This window comes from Mus musculus, chromosome 1 (assembly GCF_000001635.26).
Source record: "Mus musculus strain C57BL/6J chromosome 1, GRCm38.p6 C57BL/6J".
NCBI classification, from domain to species: domain Eukaryota; kingdom Metazoa; phylum Chordata; class Mammalia; order Rodentia; family Muridae; genus Mus; species Mus musculus.
This window is the reverse complement of record NC_000067.6, coordinates 140383178-140409603: the sequence shown is the minus strand read 5'-3', so window position 1 is coordinate 140409603 and position 26426 is coordinate 140383178. Positions and strand designations below refer to the sequence as shown.

At 35.8% G+C, this 26426-nt stretch overlaps 1 protein-coding gene across 21 annotated transcripts in view; it reads right to left on the bottom strand.

Moving 5' to 3' along the window:
• The window catches only part of Kcnt2 (potassium channel, subfamily T, member 2), a 368389-nt gene that overhangs the window by 204442 nt on the left and 137521 nt on the right, over window positions 1-26426 (bottom strand). For 13 of the 21 annotated variants that reach the window (XR_001784498.1, XR_001784494.1, XR_001784492.1 and 10 more), the window contains exon 9: window positions 26270-26344. The exons of the other annotated variants lie outside the window; for them this stretch is intronic. Coding sequence is in view for 9 of the 13 variants with exons in the window: in XM_011247999.2 (XP_011246301.1) it covers window positions 26270-26344 (75 nt within the window). In the remaining 4 variants the exon portion in view is untranslated. The remainder of the gene's footprint in view (window positions 1-26269; window positions 26345-26426) is intronic. 21 annotated transcript variants of the gene reach the window in all.

Below are 26426 nucleotides of genomic sequence, written 5' to 3'. Positions count from 1 at the left end.
TCATCCAAGTGAAGCTACAGCTCTGCCCAGAGGAAATAACAGATTCAGAGAAGCTAATAAATTCAATCCTAAAGCATTTTCTAAGTCCTGAGCCCTTGACTCTCCAGAACTGTTTTGTTTTTTTTCATTTCCTGCATTAATTAGTTCTTACATACTGGATTCAGTTCTTAAAAATAAAGTGAACATCCAAGAGCCTTCCAAAACACTAGCTTGTATGCTGTTATTTGTCATTATATGTTTAAAAACAACGTTGTATTTACAGTTGTTAAGAACAAAATAATACCCAGTATTTCTTTCGGGCTTTCCTTCTAGCTGGATCTCACTCCTTTCTGACACCTGCAGACACACAGAACCGTTCTGTACCATGGATCATAAGTAAGCACATTTGGCTGAGATGTTGGCAGCCTGGCTCAACCCTCATATGAAAAGTTTATGCTTGAATTAACACAGAGACCCACACTAGACAACATGCAGACAATGAAAGACTATAGAGGATTCAGTCCTTAACAGGATGCTGTCATCAACTCCCTTCCTTCAGGGTCCAGAGTTCTATGAGGAAGAAAAGACAGAAGGACTGTAAGAACCATCAGTGGAAGACGACATGAAGGAAACAGACACAACAGACACAGTGCACATAAGAACATACAGAGGCTGTGACAGAAAGCAAAGGGAGCTCAGGCCAGTCTGCATCCCAACTCTGAGAGGAGGAAGGAGATGGAAGGAGATATAGAAACTCGTCACTGGTGAAGAAGTAATATGCAACCAATATCCTCTGAAAAGAGGAAAAATCAGTTGTTTTCAATTGAGTGGCACCGGTTATATCAATAATACTCCAGGACAAGACCCATACCCAAAGTTAGTTGTCCAATGGAAAACAAAGTCTTTGGCTTTACTATGGGATTTTTGTTTTGTTTTGGCATTTATTTTGCAATAGTTTTTTCTGTATGCTGGTCCCAATTTTTGTTTTCTTGGATTTTGTTGTCTCATTTTACTTTGTTTTGAGAGAGAGAGAGAGAGAGAGAATAAAGTTGGGTGGTTAGAGGTGGAAAGAATTGACTTGGAGTTAGGGAAGAGAAAAAAATCTACAAGTTTGTATGAAAAAAAAGAAGTTTTAAATAAAAAAAAAATAATAAGGAGAGAACAAAAACAAAGTAATAGGGCTATCAAAATTGTTTACTGTTTGAAGAACCAGGACTGACAACTCAAGTTCAATTCCAGGGTCTTCATGTTGGAATACTACAATCTACACATCCTCTCTGACATCCATACTAGCGTGTGTGTGTGTGTGTGAGTGTGCGAGCGCACACACACACACACACACACACACACATACACACACACACACACACACAATTTCTTGTTGTCATAGAAATTTGATTTATAAATGTGCTGCTTTAGCCATCAAAAGATTATCAGTAAAACTTAAGCATCCTTACACAGATGGAATATTAAAAGGGTCATAATAAGTACTAGGTATTTTTTAATACTAGGTAATTTAAGCCACCATCTGTTTCTTATTTGCCATGTGCCCACATGAACATCTTGCCATGTATTAGCACATTGCAGGACAAATAGTCTCTGGTCAAGACTTTCCAGAAATCAAATAAGGACATTGATCCAAATTCAGATATGAAAAATACAGGGAATGAAGAACATAATGTGCTTCTGCACATCATAAAGTATGGTAAACAGCATCAGATAAATAACTCTTATTTCAATGCAATCATTCATTTAAACTGAAGTTCAAATGCAACATTCTAGTATCAACAAGAAACTGATAGAAAAAAATGGTGTTTGCTTCCATTCTTCCTGCTTAAATCATTTTTTAAAGTTCTACTTTTTAAGTGATGAATGGTGATTTTACATCTATATAATATGTTATTGCTCACAGATATGTATTTAGTCTACAAGAGTACCCAACTGTAATGATAAAGCTTAAGTAGTACCAACTGGGTCTTTTGAACTTTATATTTTGAACTTAAGGTCAAATACATAATCACATATAGATATGGTCACCTAGTTATTTTCCTGATCAATATTATTTGCTCAAAGAGAAATTTCAGAAGGAAAACAACACTCCCCAAACTGAAGCAATTTACTGGAAATTTGTGATTTATGCCAAGGCTGACTTAGAGAATACTACTCTTGTGACATTAATTTAGGAAAGGTTGAAAGAGCTTTCCCATATCTTAGTCATTTAATCCCAACAATGTTTTTAATTATTTTAATTAGTTTTAAAATATTCATTTACTATTTTAAATTATCAATTAAAATCTCACATGAGAATTAAAATTTACAAACCAAAGAGAAAGTGTTCTTCAAATTAAATCCACATGACCAATATGCTATTATTTTTTTATTTCTTAAAAGAGGATGCTTTTAGGCTCAAAATTCTGTTTTTCAGGCACTATCTTTAAAATACTCTTTCCAGTTCTTAGGAAATGTCAATGCCCTACTGTGACACAACTTTGATAATTTTGAAAGATTCAGAGCAGCCAGTTGATAAACCTGAGTTTGTCTATCTAACTTCAATGTTTACAGAGGAGTGTCTTCGTTTAGAAATAGTCACAGATTTGGTGAGAGGCCTCTTTACTCATATGTTGTAGAAATATAAAAAAATTTTTTTAAACTAATTGCGCCTATTTTAAGTCAGTAACAAAATGAAACATTCTCAGGACATTTATAATTTAACATGTTGTCATTGAAGAGAGAAAGCCAGTCATTGCAAAACACTCATGTAAGGGCAAAGGGTTCCAAACCCTACCTTGTACCAAGAGGGACTTTGTAACCCAGTGACCTGAGTGAGTAATAGCTCCTTAACTACTAATTAACTAGGATTCACAGCTGAAATAAAATGAATATACGAGGTGTGGTGCTATGGGCCTAAAACGGTAGCATTTTGTAGAAAGTCTGCAGGAAGTCCAAGGTTATGGTGGATTAAAAATGAGTCTGAGAGCTAGAACATGTTTGAATAAAAAAGTTCTAAAAATATATCCAAGTTTTGCTATTTTCCTAAGTGAAAAGCGTGGTCACAATGAGTTCTCTTTATGATATGCAAGAGTAAGTGACTCAATAAAAATCTATCTTCCTACAACTTACCAATATCTACCCATTTCAAATACAATCGTCAACATTCCAACGCATATTTCAGAAACTGTAGTTCATCTTAATGTACATCCAGTAGAGCATGAACAAAAGCTCACAGATTGTCGGTTAGTATTACTTATTTTGGTTGCAGCTGGAGTTAAAATGAAAACCACTGGTTTGTTTTCTCTCCATCATTTTTGTAACTTACAATATTTTATTCTGTACATAGTATACAAAACCAGAGACATTTCCAGTGTGTCTTCAATAAAGACATAAATGTCTGATGAAGACAAATATTTGAAAACAACAGGAAGATGATATATGGCAGAACCATTTTTTGAACCTTTCACTGAAATGCCAAAAAAGATTTCTTTGAAGATTTGGCATAAGAGCTGAGGCTGAAAGTTTAACAAAAATTAAGTTAAGGTCATTCATGAAAGAGAATAAAAGCATTTTTTTAAGCCCATAAATCTGGAAACATGGGATTTCATAAAGGAAGATAAAGAAAGCAGAGGTAGCTTGCACATTGAAAGGAGAAAGCGTGCAAGGTGAGCTGAGGCCAGGAAGTAGGCCGGCCTGCAGAAAGCCAACTGAGAAGGTTTCGATTTGAAAGTATTAGGAAGAAAAAAAAAAGCCAGGCATGGTGGCGCATGCCTTTAATCCCAGCACTTGGGAGGCAGACACAGGTGGATTTCTGAGTTCGAGGCCAGCCTGGTCTACAGAGTGAGTTCCAGGACAGCCAGGGACATATATGAAGCAAACATATTTTAAATTTACAAGATTATTCTTATTGTTCTAAGGCAATATTTTAGAAGGATATACACAAAGAGACTAGACCAACTAAGCAAGACACAATGGATGAGGAAAGCCCTAGATGGAACAGAGACTTCCTACAGGAGATGCTCAGAGAGCAATGGAAAGAAGGCAAAGAATAAATGTATTAAATAATAAATGTTTTCAGTTCTCTAATGAACTAGGAATACTGAGTGATATTGGGATAATATATCAGTTGAGAGAGACAAAGCAATGCTCTTGGATAGCTGAAGTGATCAGCCTATTCAGTATTGAAAGCCAGAGATAACTGAACTCAATTGAGACAACCGAGAAAACTGGACAGTGAGATGAGGATAGCAACAGTAGCTTTTTCCCAAGGCACACCAAATGCCTTGATGGAAAATGATAGTGAAAGAAATGTTATGCAGATATGTAAATTATTCTTCCACAGATATATATTTCAGAATTATAAATATAACCTACTCAACTTCCTAGTTCACAGCTTAACCCATTTTCCTTGAAAGAACTGCTTCATATGTGTGAAAATGAAGACTGGCCATGGTCAGATATCCTGGGACTCATTTCTATTAGACCACGTGAGGAAAACTTTTTTCAATACTTTCATTGATTTTTTAAATTACATTTTTATATTTTGAAAATATAATTACATCATTGCTCATTTATTTCCTTCCCACAAACCTTCCCATAAAACCCTCCTTGCTCTCTTTCAGATTCATGTATGTTTTATTCATTAATTATTGTTACATACACACTGAATACACACACATATGTTTACATATATGCCCTATAAAGCATGTATATATTCCATATAGAGTGAGTATGTATGGAAAATCTATCTCTTCCATTATCAACAATCCTTAGTTACCAACAGTTCTTTGTATAGGTTGAAAATGAAGAGATTCCCTCAGTCCACTGTTGAACTCATGTGTAGGCAGGCATGTTGGTGAGACTTTATGTATTTTGCTTTGGTATTACTAGAGGACAATCTCTGAGCCTGATCCAATGGCCTATTCAGCAATAATTTCTGAGCCATGGGTGCAGGATTTGTATAGTAGATATAAATATGATTCCACAATTATGCATCTTGACTGATTGTGGTATTCAGTGATGGCCTTTGACTATTGCAAACATAAGTTCCCTTGAAGTGAAGTGAGGACTACAATTGTCTGTGGGAATTGGGATAAATATTTAGAACATAGGTAGGGATTGTGCTGGTTTTGGACATTAGTGGTTATAAGTTCTCCTCCAAGACGTATGACTTCACACGTGATCGGTATAGGCCCTTAACTTTTTTAATACATTTTTTTACCCAGAACAAACATTAAATGTTATAAAATAACAGACAGAAAACACTACTAGGCTATGAAAATAATTAAATGAAAGGGGAAAGCACATTTGTTTCTCAGTCCTGCACAAAGAACAATGAAATGCAGAAAGCCTCAGAATGGTCATCTCAATTCAGGGAATTCTGAAATTTGTTCTCAAATGGTTAACCCTGAAATCATATATATACAAATAACACTGAACATACTTACTAGGTTGTATTAATAAATTTAGAGATTGGTATATATAAAATAATTCACAAATAAGAAACCATACAGTTGTAAAAGAAAAAAAAAAGAACAATGTTTTATGGGAAAAGTGGGACTAAAGAAAATGAATGAGGGAAGACATAATCATAATCTCAAAAATTAAAAAATTTGATGTTAAAACATAAGATATGCCATGCTTCATTACACTATTAAACATAACTCTTTAAAATAATTTTATGAATGGTATGAGAATCGGGGTTTCTACAGCAGCGGGTTTGGTACTAATTCAGTGCAGGAACATTTGTGTTTTATTTTGAAAATAACAGCTATGTAAACTTACCTATTTCGTTCATCTTAGATGATAAGAAGATTCAGATGAGGTATATACTGAATCTCTATGCTTAGGTTTGTGTTTCTTGTGTTGTAAAAAGCAAATGTGTGCCTATGTCAAAGCTGGTTGATTTCCAGCATTATCCCTCTCTACTTTCATTTTACCAACATTTTGATACCTCATCTGTCTTAGTATATACACCCAGAGTGTTCCATCTCTGGTTCCAGATTCATTGCATACACACACACACACACACACACACACACGCACACGCACACGCACACGCACACGCACACACACACACACACATACACACACAGTTCAAGATAAACATATAATTAAAGAGATATAAATCAAGGAGCCATATACAGCACTTGTCTGTAATACTAAAGTCCTAAGGGACATACACAGGGAAATATAACTTAGTCATATGAAAGTTTTATTTCTAGGATTTGGGGAACCTCCAGCTGGATTTCACATCAAGTAATTCTTGTTTTCAATTCCACCAACAGTTTGTAAAATTTCAATGATAATATAAATGTGTGTTGTAAAAATGAGAGGGTGGGAGAAGAGTTAATTAAGGGTACACACACACACACATATGCATGTGCTTGTGTGTGTGTGTGTGTGTGTGTGTGTGTATTATATATAAGGATATAATATAAAAATATAAAGGCTGGTTGATAAATGGAATACAAACAAAGACCCAAAAACACACCCACACACCTATGGACACTTAATTTTTGACAAAGAATTAAAAACTATACAGTGGAAAAAGGAAAGCATCTTCAACAAATGGTGCTAGTCTAACTGGATGTCTCGATGTGGAAGAATGTAAGTAGATCTATATTTATCACTCTGAAGTTAAAATTCAATTTCAAGAAGATAAAGAACTTTAACATAAAACCCGATATACTAAATCTAATAGAAGGGAAAGGGGAAAATAGCGTTGAACACCTTGGTAGAGGAGACAGTTTCCTGAACAGAACACCAATGGATAAGGCTCTAAGATCAAGAATTGATAAATAGGACCTAATGAAACTACAAAGCCTTTGTAAGGCAAAGTATACTGTCCATAGGACAAAATGACAGCTAACAAATTGGGAAAAGGTCTTCACTAACCCTACATCTGACAGAGAGCTAACATCCAAAATATAGAAAGAACTCAACAACTTAGATTCCAACAAACCAAATAAGCCATTTAAAATGGGATATAGAGCTAAACAGAGAATTCTCAAATGCCCAAGAAGTACTCAAATAAATATTCAGTACCATTGGTCATCAGAGAAATGCAAATCAAAACAACCCTGATGTTTTTACCTTATACCAATCATAATGAATAAGTTCAAATCTCAAATAACAACACATGCTGGTGAGGATGTAGAAGGGATTCCTCCATTACTGGTGGGAGTGGAAACTGTACAACCACTCTGGAAATAAATCTGATAATTTCTCAGATTATTGGAAATAGCTCTAACTGAAGAACCAGCTATACAACTCCTGGCCATACACACAAAAGAATCTTCATTCCCCTTCCTATGTTCCAAACTTATAAGCAAGAGGCTGATGCCATAAAGTTGAGTTCCTGCTTCAATAAGACTCCCAGATTGGTGTGTTTCTTTTGGGTGGTCAACACTAGCCATCCTGCTCAGCCCCTCAGGTCTGGTACCTCTCTCCTCTCACCTGGACCTGTCAGCAAGGAACCAACAATATACTGCATGGATAGACAAGAACACATGAGTTATTAAATGAAAACATCCCAGACACAGAATGCCATTTGTCTTAGGGTTCCCACTGCAGTGAAGAGATACCATGACCATGGCAACTCTCATAAAGGACATCTTCCAGCTGGGCCTGGCTTACATATTTCAGAGGTTCAATCTATTTTCATCATGGGAGGAAGTCTGGCACCATGCAGACAGACAGGGCACTGGAGAAGCCAAAAGTTCTACATCTTCATTAAAAAGAAGGCAGGAGAAGACTGTTTTCCAGGCAGGCAGGAGAACAGTCTCAAATTCTATTCCCAAAGTGACATATTACCACCAACAAGGCCATACCTCCTAATAGTGATACTCTCTGGGCCAAACATGTGTAAGCCACCACATTCCACTCCCTGGCCCCCATTGGCTTGTTCAAACGCGTAAGTCTATGAGCACCACACCTAGCCATAGTGTAATGAAAATTATATTTATTTTAATTTCAGAAGTCCCATAGTCAATAACAGTATCAACAAAGTTAAAAGTTCAAAGATCAAAATCTCTTCTGAGATTCATCCAATCACCTGATTGTAATTCCTTATAAAAGCAAAATCAAGAAGCAGATCATATACCTTCAACATCACAGGATATATATATATATATATATATATATATATATATATATATATATATATATATATTACCATTACAAAACTTCATAGTGAGGAATACTGGACCAGAGCATGGTGACTATAACTCAGGATCCAGATCAAATGCTTATGTCATTTCATGTTAATTTGACACACAATCATATCTTCTTATAGCCAAGTAAAAGCAAAAACTAGGTCATAAATATAAAACTATATTTTCTTTAACTTCAAACACTTAGACAATAAGCTTAGCTGTGAGGGATCTTATCCTTAATCTTTTTATCTTCTTGAACACATGGTTTAGCTCCATTGACTTTCCTACTGCCCCTTTACTCTTTGAACTATGCATTTCGTATTTTTCCTTCTAAGCTTTTTACACTTGATCAAAATGTTCTTCTTAAGTAGATACCACAGCCCAGAGTTTAACCTGGGTTGTTTTGAGACCTCCTTTGTCAATGCAATTAATCTGAGTCTCTTCACCTTGCCCTGAGGCTGACTCTACAGACAAGGAGAAAGAAGTAGCAACATTCTTCACCAAAATATCACAAAATCTGCCTCTAGATCACATACTAAAATTCTCCTCTGAAACGTCTATAGCTAGGCTTCCACAATACAAATGCACCCTTAGCTCCAATGCCTTCCATATTTTTCCTCGGAAGGCCCATTATGCCTCACATAAAACACTCAATGGCAGCCGGCAGTGGTGGCACACGCCTTTAATCCCAGCACTTGGGAGGCAGAGGCAGGCAGATTTCTGAGTTCGAGGCCAGCCTGTTCTACAGAGTGAGTTCCAGGACAGCCAGGAATACACAGAGAAACCTTGTCTCAAAAATTAATTAATTAATTAAAAAAAAAAACACTCCATGGCTACCCAAATCCAAAGTCTCAAAATCCACATGGTCAGGCCTATCACAGCAATACCTCACCCTGGTACCAACTTTTGTCTTAGTTCAGTTTTACTGCTGTGAACAGAGAGCAAGGAATTGGTTTTGCAGTACTGGTATGTTACTTATGGGGATAAATAATAGGTTGCTGATTATATTTGAGACCTGTTCCGAAAAGGAAACTCCAGGCCTGATTATTGTAAATCTGGTCAAAACTTTCTGGTCTTGGGAGTTAATAAGCCTCAGTGAAATATTTTATTGCCTTGTTAATCTGTCATGCGGTCAAACGGTCTTGTAAATGTTTGTATTCATACATTTCAATTGTAATGGTCTCAGTTTGGGGCAGAGAAGCATCTTACGATGTGGTTCATGCACAAACTCATAAGGTGGTAGAGTGCTGGGAATGAGTGCTCAGCTGCTGATAAAAATTCCCTTATCCAAGACTAAGGGATCGTTTCAGAAGAGAGGATGGAAATATTGGGAGGGTCGTTGAAAATTATGTCTGCTAAACATGACACAGCCTTTGCATGAATCAACTCAAAGGTGGTCTGGGTACCTGCCCAGGAACTCCACAATATCATACTTGCCAAAATGTCACCATAGCTGAAGGAGAGGGTCTGACTAAGGGGCTTCTGATAAGTGTGGGCTGCGATGGAATGGGGAGTCAGTTGGTTTGCAGTTGGTTCCTATGTGTCAATGCATCCCCATTAACATGTGTGAACCTTTAATATGTTTAAGGTTTAAAAAAATGTTTTAACTAAAATAAGACATGAAATTGGGAGAGAAACTTGTGGGCCATCCAGATACAAGGGGAAAGAAGCTAGGATAGAAGTGTTTCAGGGAGGTAGTTGGTTAACTGTATGGTCAAACCATCTTGTATATTAAACTTTATAGACCAAATGAAAGTTACTATTTTTTGAAAGGCTGTCTCAGTTGTTTGAAGAATGCTTATATAATATTGTTTTATCCTCACTTTTAAAAATCAAAAATCAAGACACAATAAGTATATCTTTTAAAACTGTACCCATAGAAAAGTGTAGTGAATAGCCAGGATTCCATCAAGTCTGCTTTATTTCTCAAGAAATGCTCCTTTACAAAGCTATACATATTCCCGGCCTCTGAGAGGTAAGTCTTGAGAAAAAAATTTTTTTTTTGCTATGAAACTCTTACCATTTTCCCTAAATTACAGCAATAAAAGGCTGCTCCATATTTGAATGGTACATTACGGCTTACAAATTCTTTTATATGGATTACCTTGATCTTTGCAGTTACTCAGCTTTCATGCCTGTGCTTGAGTTTATACTTAAGAACTGGAACAGATTTAGAAAAAAAAAAAACCACACACACACACACACAAACAGCAAATAAAGAGTCCCGTGGAGAAAAGCTATACTATTGAGGATATATTTTGGTTGAAGGAAAAGAATAAACTGAGTGCTCTCAATGGTCAATATAAAACATAATTATAAAGTAACGGATTGAAAATGTTTTTTCACCTTCACAGTTGGCACTCTGAGGGAACCAGCTCATATGAAATTCAAATGAGATATTTAGAACACCTTAAAATCAATTTGCTAGCAAAGCAGGACCTAAAAATAAATACCCAAACTTTGCACATAAAGACAAAAGTCTATAATAAATGTAATTCAGCTGGGAAATAAGAATTATAGAAAATATTTGAGGGACTCCATGAAATTAAATTATTATGAAAACTAGAGGAGTGCTATGTAATATGTACATAGAAAAATACTGGTGAAAGTTAATGTAACCAAGGTTATAACATAATTAAATCCAGATAATAGAATGTATGTAGAAAAGAGACAGTGCTTAAGTGAGCCTCCCCACGTTCCAAATATACATACTTTGCAATACACTAGCAAAGATTATGAAGAAAAAGAGGGTAAACTCTACTGTGACACACATAGAAAGCATTCAGTTGGGAAATTATGAGAACAGAGCTGAAATGTATTCAAGCTTAAGGATTCTAAGATTCAGCTCTGGGGCTAGAAAGATGTTGCAATGGATGAGTGATTGATAGATATTCAAGGGTTAGGACCTGAGTCTCTCTCACACACACACACACACACACACACACACACACACACACACACACACCACACATACACACATCATACCCACAACACTCGTACACACGCATACACACATATATATACATACATACCATACATACATAACATACACATCCAACACTCATCCTAATACATATACATGCCACAGACCACACACACACACACACACACACACACACACACACACACACCACACATACATACCACACACACACACCACACATACAAACACATATCGTACCCACCACACTCACAAACACACACATGTATACACATCACATACACACACTATATACACTCACTACACATTGAGCACACATAAACATAAACATGTGACACACACCACACACATAAGTGATTGGCTCTGAAATAAAAGTGACTAAATTAAAGAAGCTAGGTAACAGTGAGATGAAGGGGAAAGAGAGGCAGAATGCATATTTAAGAAGGGATTTTGAAGGAGGATAATAATGGTGGTTTGTTTTGGAATTTGGTTTTGGTTTTGCTTCTTTTAAGATATATGAATTCAGCCAGGATCTGGTGGCTGGATGGTAAGAAAGTGCTTTGATGATAATAAAGTGCTCTATAAAAGCTGACATTGAGTACAGTTTAAAATAGACAACCATCTGGGTTGGATAGTATAGAAAGGGCTCTGTTTGCAAAAGTGGGAAATAAGAAAAAAATCTCAGATTCATTTTAGTAATACAGCACTTCATAAATATCTGCAACAAATAAACTTGGAAGATTTGTCCTTATTTATTTCTATTTTGTACATTTAATTGTCATGATTGAGGATCTAAAGGTAAATGAAAGCTATTTCTTCTTACAATTTGTGCCTTAATTCTAACACAGCATTGCCTTGCTCCCTGCTTAGGGTTTGATCACAGGCATGCCTAGATTCTCCTTTCTAAATACTTCGATATTAACAAGAAATCACGGGCTAACACATACCAATCTTGCAAAAGGAGCCCAAGTCTTAAAGTCCAGGCTGTAGTGTCATGTTTATTTATTATCCCCTGCTGGATTTCTTAATCACATCTCTACCAAGAGAGTCTCTCTGTATCTCTTTCCCTTTTGATTCTATCCAGATTCATGTGCTTTAAAATGTCACCTTTCATTGATTTTCCCTTTCTCAGAATACAAACTTGAAATTCACCTTTCTTCTGCCTCTTACCCTACATTCAATTCATCATATCTATTTCACATTTATCTTCAAGATGGATGTCAAATTGAAAGACAGCTCACCCTTTTGCGATTGTTCCAGATCAAGATCCCATGACCTTCTTCCTGAAATTCCCCCACAGCCTTCCCAACAGAATGTCTGCCCCTGCCTTCTCTCCCTACAGCCTATACTCCACAGAGCAGTCAGAGAGCTTTTTAATGACATCTGTCGAAGCACATTCTCCTAGAAACCTATGAGAGCTTCTGTTCCAGTGTTTGCACTGAAAGCTCTTCATCCTGAACAGGCTTTCCCCAGAAATAAGCTTTATTCACAATATGCTGTTTATTTTCTAATTAAAATCCTGCGATTTTGGACAGCCATTTCCTGAGAGCCCTACCTAGAAAAGCAATCAGTTGATTTTATAACACAAAAAGGTTAGCGTCTTTATATTAGCAGGGATCAGAGGGATGGTCCATCTTGTTTTAATATTTAAACATTATTATTTCTTATTTTATTGTTTATGGAATTTGTCTTTATTATTTTTTTTTTATCTTGGACATTGCTGTAGATTGCAGTCTGTATGCAGGTGGCAGCAGGTGAAAGATTAGGCTAGAGCCTGTGACTGGTCAGTGGAAAAAGAAGTCAGGTTAAGAGTTTTAGAGAGGAATAGAGAGAGAGAGAGACAGAGACAACAAGACAAGATGGAACCTGTGGGAGAGGAAGACAAACCAAATCCACGTGGCTTGAAATAGCTACAGGTAGCTATGGATATCATGGAAGAGCAATAGAATAATATAGAGAAATTTGTCCTATCTAGGTGGGCAGCTTGTATCAATATCAATTGATTTTTGAGTTCTTTGGGCATTTTGGAGATTGAGAATTTACTGTTATAAATCTGATAAATTATAAGCCTCTGGAGTTTTCTTCATAAAGGCTCGGGTTTAGAGCCAATCTTGGCACACTAGCAGCAGGGGAGGGATGAAGGGGAATGGGTTCAGCAGTAAGGGAACCTTGGGAAATTGGGCTGACCACCACTTGGGGATAGCCACGGGAGGTTGGGGGGTGGAAGGGGGCAGGAAGACTGCCACAGCCAGAGAGGAGCTGGTGATAGTGTGGATTGTGTTTTTATTAATTACATGCAACATATTACCCCTTTTATATACTGTGCATTTTGAACCCCCACAAAAATGAATTTTGGTTACATAGAGTACTTTTCTCTTTCCCCTCCTTTATCTTTGATTAGATAATTTAGTTTCAATGTGTTCAGGAGTCTTAACTCATAGATAACAATTCACACAGGCCATTTGTCTTAGCCAATCATGTGGAGTTAAAGTCTCACAGACTATAAGGGGTCCTCTGTAAGATTCATGTTATTTTTAAGGAATTGGTTTCATCCTTCAGTTATGCTTCCAGCCACTACAATACTGAAGAAGGGTACTTACAGTTCTCCATATCTTAATAATGCCATCACCCCAGCCGCCACTACATTATTTCAAGCCCTAAATTATCTAAGGAGATGAATCGCAAGATCAAACTGAGAACTAATGACCCAATTTATATGAAAAGCAGTGATAGTTAGCCATAAGATTTTCATTTCCCTAGCTTGGTTGCTATGGAATTTTAAAAGTATACCTTTTACTCAAAGCTTTATCTTGTTCATCTAATTTTTTTTTATGAACTCCAACTCTCTAATGCCTTTTCTCTGTCAATATATGACTGATCCAACAATCTAACATCATTGTTTGGTCTCACTTAATAGTTGAGTTTCACATTCAGTTAAATTTTGCAAATTGCATGAGTAAATATGCCCAACCTCCAAGTCCCTGGCTATTTGACTTTATTCTTGGTTCTTTCAGCATGGAGACATTGTAGACAGAAACAGTGAGTATTAAGGATTTCTAGGAAAAAAGGTGTGTGTGTGCAAGCAAGCAAGTGTGTAAAAGTTATTTTAGGTGGTAGCAACCACAGTTATGGGCATCTTTAGAACCACAAGACCATTTAAAATCTGTCATTGTGTAGATCTTGATCTTTTAGGGTTAATTTTCAAAATCTAGGATCACTGCAAGAGGGCATCTGAGCATGTGTGTAGTGGGAAGACCTATCCACTCTTAGTACCATCATTCTCTGATTGGGACACTGGAATCTATAAATAGAAAAATGGGAAATCAGAAAAATGTGTCCATCGTTATTTACTTCTTGACTCTCATACAATGTAGCTTGCTGTCCTAAATACCCACTGCTGTTTCTTCCATCCCATGAGAGACAATAGCTTCAATCTTCAAGACAAATGAATTCCTTCTTCTTTAAATTGCTTTTATAGGATATTTTATCCCAGCAACAGCAAAGGGAAATAAAAGAGCAGCCATGCTGCTTCCAACTTTGCTATTTGTCTTAGTTACTGTTTTACTGCTTTGAAAAGACACTATGACCAAGGCAACTCTTATAAAGGACAAAATTTAATTGGGGCTAATTTACAGGTTCAGAGGTCCAGTGCACTATCATATAGGTGAGAACATGGCAGCATCCAGGCAGGCATGGATTGGCAGGAGTTGAGAGTTCTAATCTTTTTCTGAGACATCTAGGAGAAGACTACTGTCTTCCAAGAAGCTAGGAGGAGAATCTCAAACCCTCCACCACAGTGACACACTTTCTCCAACAAGGTCACACCTACTCCAACAAGGCCACATGTCCTAATAGTGCCAATCCTTGGGACAAGCATATTCAAACCACCACAACATTTCATTTCAACTTCCTTAGCCTAGAAGTAGAATAAGCTTACATTTTCATTTTTGCACATTGAGAACATCCAAACATTTTGCAGCCAGAACTCCCTTTAGACACTCATGGTCATCCGTGTTTGCCTGTATGGGATTAAGGATTACAATCCAATCTGGCCTCTTAGCCTGTTTTACATTTCCTATTAAGTTATCTACCACATACTGGTTATTTGACCCACTGTCATATCTCAGAGTGTCTACCTATAAAGACTGTCCTTCAAATATCACACTTTACAACCACTTTTATCAAACTATCTGCAATAATATCTGACATAGCCCATTCATATTTATTTTACTTTCCTTATATATAGTGCTTAACCAATATTCGAAAGTAAAACTCAATGAGTATATACTTCTGTATTTGTCATTTGCCGTAATATTTATTCTTATCTGTAATATTCACAATAGGAAATATTAAAGTCATTTACTTTCCCATCACTCAATGTGTAGTGCTTAATGAGGCTTTGGAGTATAGTACTTCCTAATTATAATCACTTTAATAATAATATTGTTAGACATCTTCATTTTCTCTGATGTCTCTCTATTCATGTTCTGACATATTTCAATTTATAGTTTGACATGACACAACATGCCAGTATATTTTCTTTTACTTTCTCACTGGAAACTTGAAAAAGTTTATTTGTTCTTGAACTTTAGAAAAAAATTAGAAGTATAATCCAAGGTATACCTTTTCCCATATTTCCTGGTTTATACCTTTCTTCAAAAGAGTATGCCATATTCCTATTATTTGCTTATTCTTGTTTTACCCTTCACTATTTAACATACTGATGACTGGAAAAATCAATCAGACTCCCCAGGTATTTTATGGGACAATAATTTCATGGGGTATTTTTCTCCTTAGAGCATACTTGCTTCATTATAGATTTATCTAGATTGTTCTCTATGTCCCATACTGGTCCTACTAAATACTTATGTACCTTTCTCTTCAGAAAGGGCTTGTGGTGGAAGTCCTGAGAATCTTTGTCTTAGGAGCCATCTTATGGCTGATATCCTGATTAGACCCTGATTGCAGTACCAGGAAGCCCCTTCCTCCCCAACCTTTCAGTTTTCAAACTTTTATGCTTAGTGGGTACAAAGGCATCAGTCAAATTACCAACTTCTCCCTTTGCTTTTAGAATCCACACAAAATGATTGAATTCACCACAACCAGTGTTGACCACACAAAGACGTTCATGATTAAACAACCCCATGGAAACGACCTGTTCAGTTACATCCTGCACGAGTCTCGTGTTCTTCAACCTCTTCATTATCAGAGAATGATACCTTCATCCCTAGTGTTATTTTATTTGGGCGGGGATTTTGGGAGGTGCTTCATGGTTAAACAATCATGGAAATATACAGGTTGCTATTTGTAGTGGATGTGGAAAGATGTGCTCAGGAGACTCTTATGTCACAGTCTTCCTTATGCTTTGTTTTGCTTAGCTTCATTGTGCTCTATTTTAAGCAAGGTCCTTTCTTGAAACAGATATGATTAATGATCCATATCTATACACAGTATTATTTTGATTGCTAGATTTACCTTTTGTGGTATTTTTCACCATCAGTGCTGGTCCCAACATTTTATGTGTGGCATTTAATATGAAACATGTACTTCTATCTGCAGCATTTTCTCTTTGGTGCTAGCATTGTTGGCTTTACTTCTGAATATGTCTTCTACATTTGGTCATCAAAATGTATCTTTCTTAGCTAATTTCATGTATTGTCATAATTTATACACATTAAAATGTCCTTAATATGTCTTAAAGATCACACAAGGACTTTTCAGTCCCTGCTACCTTTTTAACTTAGATTATCACTATTAAGTGAAATCAAAATATCCCAATTTAACTTTATTCATTGTAACTATAATGTTTCTTTTGCCACCATATTTCCTCCAATATTATAACATTCTTTAGGTCCTTACATAATTATTAGTGTACATATTGCTAATTTTTAACAAAATTCTTATAGGTACTTAAAAGATCCACTTTATAGAAAAGTAAAATTTTATTTTAATAGCCACTGTAAAACAGAATATGTGTGTAACTACAGGTATTCATAAAGATACAAAAATTTTTCTGAAAGCAATTTTAAGGAGATAATTAAATTATCAACTTATATAGGAAAAAATGAGAAAACATTTCCAAACAAAATAACTTTTACTTCTAATCTCTGAATTCAATATCAATTCATTATACATTTATTTCATACATACTTTTAACTGCCTAGTAGCAAAACTGATAAAATTCCATACATTATTGTCACACCAGCTGAAACCTAGAACCAGTGGTCTCAAACCAACAAATAATAATAGCAATACATCATTATTTTTACAAGAGTGCTCATTGTAACTTACTATTGACTTCTAATAATTCACCCAAGTATCATGTATTTTTGGCAGGATTCTTATTTGTATGATGCAAATATTAAACTAAAGCAAGGCATCTAAATGTTATGACATTAGTCACTGGATTAACAAACAGTAAAAGTACAAAATGAGCTGAAGACTATATAGCTTAACATTTATGCTTTTGCTATCCTACCCAAAAGCAAGCACATCATAGAGCTAATGCCGAAAGCTCCCCTTTGTACTCACTCTTAGTAAGAGCATAGCTGAAATGTTTCTCACTCATGAAGAAAATGTGAGTACTGTCTGAAGCAGAACAGACACACATATTGACTATAATATGCTATTTTTAGCCAGCAGTTATCTTAATTAGTGAACAGCCTGCCCTGACCCAAAAGAGATTACACTTGTTTCAGTTTACAGGTGAGACAGCATTCAGGAGTGTATTGATCTCAAAGGATTCATAGCATTGACAGGCCACAGTTTTGAGTGATATTGCCTAGAATCAGAATTCTGGTATCGACAGTGGGTATTCAGGGCAAAGCTGCTAGTCCAAGGAGTAGAAAGGCGTAAACAAAGACTGATTAAGACACACTACTTCATCCCCATCTCAGCCTGAATCTGCATCGGAGGCAAACCTTTCCTAAGCATCTGTGCTGGTTTGAATACACATGGCTTCCAAAGATCCATGTGTTTGAATGCTCAGCTCACAGGAAGTGGAACTATTAAGAGGTGTGGCCTTGTTAGAGGAGGTCTGTCACTGGAGGCAGACTTTGAGGTCTTAAATGCTCAAGCTATGCCCACTGTGAAACACAGACCCCTTCTGTTGCCTTCAGATCAAGATGTAGAACTCTCCAGCACCATGTCTGCCTACACACTGGCGTGCTTCTGACCAAGATGATAATGAACTAAACCTCTGAACCTGTAAGCCATCAACAATTATTCGTTGTCCTTATAAAAGCTGCCTTGGTAAAGTTGTTTCTTCACAGCAATAAAACTCTGTTATACAATTGCTGTATAAACTTTTGTTGAGAGCTACAAATTAAATATATATGGGTAGGGATATCATCAATCCCACTGAATGACATCTTTGTAAAAAAGGCAACATTACAAAATGGAAAAGCCTGGGGATATGGAAATGTTGATACTGGGTTAATACAAACTGATATTTAGAGGATTTAACTGAATTCCACACACATTTTTAAATGTTCCATTGTAAGGTAAAGTAGTTTGTTAAGGTAAAATCCACTTCATTGTTTAAGAAAATTCAAAAGAATATTAAATTTAGTTGTAAATGTGCTATGAAGCTTATTTCTTGATAAAACATTACAGTTGACTTTAAAACCCATCTGTAGAAAATATTTCAGCCTGATAGATAAATGAAAGCTCTCAGTTAACAAAAAAATTCTGGAAAACCACAACCAATTTGATTTGGTATAGGCTTATACAGAGTAACAAATCAGATGCATTCATAGTTCCTTAATCCATACTTTTAAATGCCAACTGTGTGCCTAATAATACAGGCATTTAAGTTTGGAATGATTGATAAGGAAAACATTAATTTGAATGAAAGAATTTGTCAAGATTGTAAACTTTTTCACCACCTGGTAAATGTCAATTTGTACAACAAAGATTCCAAGGGAAAAATACTTCACATAGCAGAAATAAATAACCTTAAATATCCGCGCACTCGCTGTGAATCCTATTGCTGTACACAGTTACTGGAAAACTTAATTAAGCACTGGCATTCTGCACTGAAAGCATCTAGCACTTTGATTCCATGCCTGTAATTCAGGCATTAGCATTCAAATCAGGCCACAAATTGCACTTTGGTATTTGTTGAGTGAAAGCCAATTAAATGGTTTCAAGTAATCATTTTTCATTTCCTGCAGAGTATCCGCTAACACCTAATATTCCTGTGGAACATAAGGTAATTTGAGATGTTAGAACTTTACATTTTTATGGGGACTTAAAAAATACAACAAAGCCTATTTCCGTTGCTGAAAGAAATTGCTCCCTCTCTTTGATACAATATCTATGCAAAAGTTTAGTTAGTTATACCATAGGTGACCTCCAAATCAAGAGATAATAAATCCTGCTGTTTACCAGCTCATCAGCAATCAGGTAGCATTGCTCTATGCTACCTGTTAATGATGAACATGTTTTGCTTTATTTCATTATATTTATGACAAGTAGAGGTTTAGAGGGACTCAAATTTTATACCAGAAGGGAGTAATAGAAATTTCTAAAGAATCATGCCAGCTCTCCAGGACAGCCAGGGCTATACAAAGAAACCCTGTCTTGAAAAACTACAAAAAAACAAAAAACAAAAAACAAAAAACAAAAAAACAAAACCCAAACAAACAAAGAATCATACCAGTTCAAGGGGAGGCGATGAGGCCTGACACTATTACTATGGTGTGCTTACAGATATGAGCCTGGCATGGCTGCCCTCTGAGTGGCCCAACAAGCAGTTGAAAGAGTCAGATACAGATAGTTAAACCCAACCAATGGACAGAAGCTGGGGACTCCTGTGGTTGAACTAGGGAAAGGCTAGAAGAAGCTGAGAAGGAGGGTGACCCCATAGGAAGATCAGCAGTCTTAACTAACCTGGAACACGCGATATCTCAGATACTGAGCCACCAACCAGGCAGCATACACCAGCTGATATGAGGCCTCTGACACATATACAGCAGAGGGATGCACCAAACCCTCAAAAGACTTGAGGTTCCAGGGAATGGGGAGGTCTGTTGGGATGTTGTGGGACATAGATGAAATGGGATGAGGAACTGTTGGAGGATGGACTGGGAGGGAGATGTCTAAATTGTAAAAAACAAAACAGAACATTAAATACTAATACTACTACCACCACCACTACTACTATAATAATTAATAAAGGGATCATATGAATGAAAAGCTAAACTTCTACATAATTATATGAAGAGAATATGATGAAATATGGCCACACTTTTAGAGCTTAACCAGTTTGGTTTTCAGCTTTAAAAAAGGAGTTGTAAGATTCAGTAATTTCATAATGGTGTTCTGCCACAAATTCAAAGAATGGGAAAAATTCCAAGCTGAAAAATTTGAAATTATATGAACAAAACAAGTAACAGACAAATGTGGTTTATCTGGTATATCATTTTACAAGGTGTGAAAAACTTAAGAATTGCTTGGAAGCTGTTAAGTTATACTACTTGGTTAAATCCCTTTCTCAGAAGCAAAGCTTCTGGGCTGGAAAGTTGGGGCTGTAGATTCACTCCCATGAGTTGCATAGAAGTTTACTGTGAATAGAGGGATTTGGTATAAATTTTCAAAATAAATTGTTGAAATGCTCTCAATACATTTAAGAATCTCTAATCAGAAAGGATACTGTTACTTGAAAATTCCACTACCTTTCTTCAATACATACTTATTAAGCATCTAAGATTTTCCAAGTCTTTTAACAGATGCTAGGCATTATGTCACTAAAGGGTAAAATTGAGTCATTATTCTTATATACTAAATATGTAGCAAAAATATAAAAAATAAATATGTTATTCTCAAGTATTTGGACATCTCTAATTATTCATGAAAATTTCAGAAATATTTTACAAGAGAACCTGCACACTATTATTTATCCAAGAAACTAAAAGATTTATAAAAGGGAAATTTTAAAGTTCTGAATGCAGAAAGGAAAAGACACTAGAGGACAGACAGACTTCCTAGGCTTGTGAACTGGTAGAGTAAAACTGTAAAGAGAATGATTAGAAGCAACCTAAAAGCTGCTGGTGGGAGAAGACAACGCTTATCCCAATACTCAAGAGGCAAAGGTAGGTAGAGTTATGGAGTACCAGGACAGAGCTACATAGTAAGACCCTCTCTAAAAAATAGAAACATGCATACATACATGCATGCATACATACATACATACATACATACATACATACTAAAAAATAAAAATAAATATCCCTTACCAAATTTAAAAAAAAAAAAACTTCAAAAGATAAAAACAAAAAGGCCTCAAAAATCTACATTTCGAATTCAATCACAATAAAACTCTATATACTTTTCATAGTATTCATCAAGAAATAGAAAAAAAAATCTTACAGTGCATATAAAAGCACAAAAGACATTGCACAGACAAAAGAATTCTGAACTGACTTTAAATTATACTACAGAACAAAGAAAGAATCAATTAAACAACCCAGTACCAGCACAAAATCAGACACATAGATCAATGGAATGGAACAGAAGACCAAGAAATAAGTTTGTGACTACAGACATGCCAAATTTACACTTAAAAAAATTGTTTAAAGAAATGGTCATGTGAATACTGAACACCTAATACGGAAGTGTGAAACTACAACTCTCACTCTGCCCACCCCAAGACTCCCTCCCAAAAGCCAATTGCACATGCATTAAGATTTCAGTATAAAACCAAAACTCTTACATTGATAAAGGAAAATGCAGGTTGGTACACTCAAACATACTGAAACATATAGGCATAGCTGAGGATTTCCTAACTGGGCAATGAATGCTTAGAAAATGTGACCAATATCTGACAGATGGGAACTCATTGAATATTTGAAAAAGTTCGTACCATAAAGGAAATGATCTGTCAAGTAGGAAGCCCAGCTATACAACTGATAGAAAATTAATACCTAAATTTCATATGGGATTTAAAAGTTAAACATCAATACAACAAATACACAATCAAAAAAAAAAAGAAAGAAAGAAAGATGAAATTATACAGTGATTCTCAAAAGGAGAAATTGTAAGGGCTAATAATAACCATTTTAAGTGTTGGATATCATTAGTCCCTTGGAAATGCAAATTAAAGGCACTGTAAAATTCCATTTTGCCCAAGTAAGATATCAAGAAAACAAATAACATTAAATGCTGGTAAGGATATGGGGAAGGAAAAATCTTGTGCATGGTTGGTAGATGTAAAGACATTGCAGAAATGGTGGAAAGCATTAGAATTGCTATATGACCTACATGTATCATTTCTGGAAATACAGCCAATGGGCTTCACATCCTGACATAGAAATTTTATTTGGATTTAGCACTGCTTTGTTCATAAGATCAAAGAAATGAAATCAGATGAGGTGTTCATCATCAACAGATGGATAATAAACTGTAGGACATTCATGCAACAATGTTCTTTCTATCATTAACAAAAATGAAATTCGTAGGAAAGCATAGTAAACTGGGGAAGTATGTGAGTAAGGTGACCCAGGTCTGTAAGGACAAATACTATACTCCATATTTTCTTTCTTGTATGTGTATCATAAAGATAAAATCTTATAGAGCATACATATACACACACACACACACACACACACACACACACACACACACACACATATATATATATATATATATATATATATATATATATATATACAAAAAATACACACACACATAGGTATACCTATACCTATACCTATACCTATACCTATACCTATACCTATACCTATACCTATACTTATACCTATACGCAATGAAACTAGTTGGAAGAGTTCAAAAATGATCTCAAACTAAAGAAAAGTGTTCTAATGTGTAGAGAAAGAAGGCAATACTGTAATAATATGAGGGGGGAGTTTAAATGGTAGATGAAGATATAGCATAGGAGAAATTTAAAGTATGGACGAATGGCCAACCACAATTAAGGATACACATAAAACCCATATAGAAAACTATCATTTCATGAACAAACTGAAAAGTGATGGCTATATAGTAGAGCTGAAGTGGCTTTCAACCGAATTCTCAGTGCTGAGGGCAGAACACTGTTCCTTGAGTTGTTTGTTGAGGCAGCCTGTAGAGGCTCCCTCATCAAAAAGGCTATTGTTACTGCTAAATTGCCCTTTAGAATTAAACATAAAGATGCTGTTGCTCATTAATACAATATACTTTGGATATAGGACACAGAGAACCCAAGTGGGACCTGCTCTGTGGGCTTCCTCCTTGCACAGCAGTGTTCCAAGTGTCACAGATATTCTGAAAAATACGACAGTTTTTAAAACTCTGCTGAATTTAAGATATCTAACTACTTATTACTTATTTAAAATAAAATACTGCAATATTACATGACAGATATCTAAATATCATTTAGAATCATACTTTACTCATCAAGTCTGTAATTCTACATGAAACAAAAGCTCAAACATCACACTTAGGAGAATTTTCATTTCTGCCTTTTTTTTTTTAGCTTTCTATTTCCATACTCATAATTCTTTGGAGATTCCGTGAGGCTATATCAGAACTTAATTAATTATTGTTCAAGTCCAAATTTGCCTTCTCAAATCCCAAGTGACAATTTCCCAACCAGACGAGCAGAACCCAACAACTTAAGAGCAACATCTCTCCAACATTCATTAATACATGAAGAAGAAAGGGCCAAATGCTATTGAACTAAATGTGTAAACTACAATTAAGGCCAGAGCACAGAAATAAATGGATCTTTTTCTTACTGACAAAGACTTAGAGAGTAGATTGAAATTTTTACATTGGACTACAACCAGAAAAAAATATCCATTTGTGCAAATCTTTGTGTTACAGCTCTATGGAATAAGAATGTGAAACTATGCATATGAATTAAAAAACAAAAAAAGAAAAAACAAAACAAAAACAAAAAACTAAAGTTTTTGGCAAAGAACTTGAAAAAATAATTCCATAAATGTAAAATTAGAAACAGCAAAAGTATTATCAATTATAGTACTTATTACTGGTTAGAATATATTGATAATTGAGCTAAAGTCATGCAGTTGATTCCCGGATGTATCAGTTACAATTGCTTTGTTACCAAGATGCAGGATGAATTGCAATGGCCAGCTGTCTCCACAGCGAGCATCACTGATTGAAGAGGGGTAGGGAGCCAGCATGTGGACAGATGAGTCCAATTCCATTACAATGATGGGAAAAACACTTCAGCACATTTTCTGGAAAGAATGGGTCAGCAGCTTAATGCCTATTTCAGTTTGGCACTGAGCTTGCGTCCCTCATAGGCAGATGCTTAATAATCGTGCTTTGTAATGTTAGTAATTGTGAGGCCTACATGTGTTTTAGAGCTAGATAGCAGCTTTCTAAAACAGGTAATCTCAGGATTGTGAGTTTTGTTTTGTTTTGTTTTGTTTTTAAGAATACAGCCAATGCAACAAAATATATTCCTGAATCTTCTAGGTTTGAATTACAAAGAATGTATTAAGTTAGACACACACACACACACACACACACACACACACACACACACAATTAAGTAAATAATGTATACTAGTTTTGACTTCATATGTGTATATAGATCATGCGTGAATGGTGTTGCTGAAGGCCAGAAGCAGGTGCTGGATTCCATGGAAATATAGTTACTAATGTTTTTGAGCTACCAAGTTGGTGGGAAGGAGGTGCTGTTACAGCAGCTTCCCTAAGCCTTGAGCCATCCCACCACCATCAAAATGTTTTCATTATAGTTTCATGGATCAGATAAGAAAAGCACTATGAATTTCTGGCCTTAGTATTCAAAGAGGGATTATAACACGAAAAGATGTTCATTAACAATAGATATACTTCTACATAACCCAAAATTACATATTTATTTTTTCCTGCATTGAGTAGTCATCAACGATTGTAAAACTGAGCTACAATCCCTAGACACAATATGTCTTTACCAAATTCATATTATATTGTACCTAGCAATTACTGATTTTTTTCCTTAAGAAATTATCCAACCTCAGAAAAATTACTCTTTCCCCATAGAGATTTTAATTTCATAAATTCATTAAGGTAAAAATTATTATTAAAATAATGTGATTATTCTTTCAATTAAGAGTTCTTCGTGGCATTGCTTCGGGAATCTCTTAGTTTAATAAGAGTTTTCAGAGCATAAAAGTCGAAAATAAACATATTCAAGATCAACTTATTATTAACCACATACTATTAATTCAAAATAGCTCATTAGCTCTCTCCCTCTCTCCCTTTCTCCCCCTCTCCCTCTCTACCTTCGCCTCCCCTCCCCTCCCCCTCTCTCTTTCTCACACACACATACACACACACACACACACACACACACACACACACACACACACACACAAACTCACATTATACCCATGTCTGCATACACACATCTATAGGAATGTTTGTATCTAGCAGATGTAGCTGTGTATGTTTAGACTGAGCCTAACTCCATTTCACATTGGAACATTCTGCAATATTAAGCATGACTTCCAAAAGAGAAAATAAATTCAAGTCATAATAACCCAAAGTGCCAGGCCTCAGAGTTCAAAGCCAAGAGTCTTGCCACTGCTTTGTAACCACGGGCTTTTTCACTCTGCTTCTTTGTTCCCAAATATATAACTCTGAGACTTAATTATTTATGAATAAAAACCTAGGCCATGAGCTTTGGCTCATTTCCTGACTAGCCTGTACCTTACGTAACTTGTTCATTCTAGCCTATGTCTGCCTTCTGTGTATATTCTAGTCATATGGTTGGTTACCTCTTCTTGGTTTCATGTGTTCAGTTACCTTAGAGTTCAGGGTGGATCTCCTACTCTTCAGTCTTTATCAGAATTTTATTTGTCTCTCTATGTGATGCTTCTATTTCCTGCCTCAGCTAATAGGCCGTCAGCTTTTGATTGACAGGTAATGCTCCCATAGGGACAGGTAATGCTCCCATACAGTATTAAGAATTTCTCTCTTTAGCTCTCCCTTTTAATCCATTAAAAGGATCTTTCTCTAATAATGCATCCCAGCAGGTCACAGTAAAACAATGTGCAGACACAGAGGTGTATGTGGCGAGTGATAGGTATAAAGGGTATCTTCAAGAATGTTTCTGCTCTAAAGAAAACAGAGGGAGGAGGCTGCCTGTATGTCAATGATTTGAAGGAAAAATAGGTGTTTGACAACCATGCCATATGGGCCAAATCCTTGTGACTTAGCTGTTTACCTTTGAGAAAATGTCAAAGTTTCAGTAAATCCCAAAGTCACATGATACATGTGCTTTCTTGTTTTGTCTGTAAAACTAAGAAAAAAACTTCATTTTAATTCTGTAGATGAACTTTTTATGTATTACAGTAAAGCTTAATTTATAATAGCCAAATATT